We start from the raw sequence: 2,152 nt of genomic DNA, 5'->3' as shown, positions 1-2,152 counted from the left end.
ATATCATATATCTCATCTATATGATAAAAAATATATATATAAGAATAAGTGAGATGTGACTTTAGTGTAATAGGTGCTTACTCTGTAGTGAAATGGCAAGACTCTTTTTTAGTTGGTCCTGTTTTAATCACATGAGAGTTGGGCAGTATAACCAAACCTTTTTTTAATGAAATAATAAATTTCCTTTCATAAGTGCTCAACTAACTAATAAATTGTGCACATATTTGATGGAAAGATGGCACCGATGTATTAGTGTCAATGAGAATTCTGAGTCAAGCATCCAATATATCTCAAAGAGTAATATCTTGATTATAACATGGCCTCAGTGCTTGAGACGGTGGCTATCATGTTGGGTATATGGTGTACTATTTAAGAATAAAATCTTACATTATGGGTGGAACTTGGCTGCAGCATTAGAGGAAGATACTTAGTCGCACAGATGGCACGATGCAAACAGGTCTATAAACGTATTTGCAAATGATACTAGAGTTGGAAATTAAAATGGCATTGTGAATACACTTATAGCTGTTTTCTTCCACTAAAAGAGCCTTCTGTTCCTTAGTGTTTATTCACAAAAAAATTTGCATAATCCTTGCTTTTAAGGAATACTCTTTATCTCCTCTTATTCCCCAAGTTACCTTGTTGTTGCTGATCATAGCATAAACAATATATACTTTCACAGCACTTTAAATTTCCTCCTAACGATTGAGTTAGGTGTTTGTCTAGAAAGATACATGAGTTTTCTTTGGGATGTGTTTGTTTATGTATTGGTCAAAATCAGCCAACAGCATACCTGAAATGTTATTGAGCTTTGTACACATGATCTTGGAGAAGGTGATTATGAGTAAATTGACAGCCTCAGGAAAACAATGAAAGGCTTTTATTTTGCAGAAACTTATAAGTATTGTTCTATAACATTTGCCAGATTTTACTTTTTAAAATTCTAATAACCTGTCTTTCTCTTTCCCTCTGTTGTTGCTACAGATCCACATCCAGAGAACTGAAGGATGTGACCATATGACCTGTTCACAATGTAACACTAATTTTTGTTATCGATGTGGGGAGAGATACCGCCAGCTCCGTTTCTTTGGAGACCACACATCAAACCTCAGTATATTTGGATGCAAATATCGCTACCTCCCAGAGAGACCTCATCTAAGGAGATTAGTGCGAGGGTCGGTCTGTGGTGAGTATCCAACATGACTTCCAGGACTCTTCCCTGGAAAGTAAGCAGAAATGCTAGAACTTAGAAATGTAAAAGCCATGATAATACTGAACGCCCACCAGGTATTCTAGTGGGGACTTTCCTCGAAACAGGAGGAAGGTATTCTTTCTCCCTTTAAGTTTAAAATGAAAAATTTAAGTTTGTTAGCAGGACCTTACTTACATGAGCAAGCAGATTTTGTTCGAAAAACAAATTATTCATTATACTGCAGAAATGTGAAATCGTTAGTCTTTTAAATTTCCGAAACCCTATTGTGAGCCACTTATTGAAAGGAGCAATGTCACATTTATTTTTGTGTTGACAATACCTAGCAGCAAATCTTCCATGTATCCTCTATTCATTCATGGAGGATGTACAGTACAATTTTAAAAAAAACCATATGTTTTAAAGCCCTGTAATGGAGTTCCATTGTGTCTATATAGTTGATAAGTCACTGTATATATATTTCTATTAATAGTTCATATTAATAGCTAACAGTTAATGAAATGAATATCAAATGTCCTCATCGCATACAAACCCAAGTTTAAATATCCAAGTGCAATGCTTTTATGTATTTTTTATGTCCCTCTTCATCCTCAACAACACACAGTCTCATACACAAACATGCAAACATGCTCTGGCCCAGTGCCACCACCATTCTGGGAGTCAGTGTTCTGCTGACCTAATAGTTCTTCCAGTAGCTCACTACTCCTTGGGAATGCACCCACTGTGAAATTTCTTCCTCTCTTTTCATCATGAAGAATGCCATTATTTCTTTCTCTGGCAGTCTTTCCCATGCATATGCAACACTTGTTAACATCTTCCTCATTTCTTCCATTTTTCCACCTATTTTGGCCTAGTTACTTCATGAAAATCTCTTTATATCTCTCTTTAGCTCTCCATCACTTCATTTCTATTGCAAATCACTCCCCTCTCTAGAATTATATG

General features: G+C 35.8%; 1 protein-coding gene across 2 annotated transcripts in view; it reads left to right on the top strand.

Annotated features, from left to right (window-relative positions):
- The window catches only part of RNF217 (ring finger protein 217), a 138,481-nt gene that overhangs the window by 127,986 nt on the left and 8,343 nt on the right, over positions 1–2,152 (top strand). For both annotated transcript variants that reach the window (XM_019662151.1, XM_019662150.1), the window contains one exon: positions 985–1,186. In XM_019662151.1, coding sequence (XP_019517696.1) covers positions 985–1,186 — 202 coding nt within the window. The remainder of the gene's footprint in view (positions 1–984; positions 1,187–2,152) is intronic.

The sequence above is a fragment of the Hipposideros armiger genome, unplaced genomic scaffold (assembly GCF_001890085.2).
Source record: "Hipposideros armiger isolate ML-2016 unplaced genomic scaffold, ASM189008v1 scaffold_367, whole genome shotgun sequence".
NCBI classification, from domain to species: Eukaryota; Metazoa; Chordata; class Mammalia; order Chiroptera; family Hipposideridae; genus Hipposideros; species Hipposideros armiger.
The sequence above is the reverse complement of the archived record's forward strand: the minus strand, read 5'-3'. Positions and strand labels throughout refer to the sequence as shown.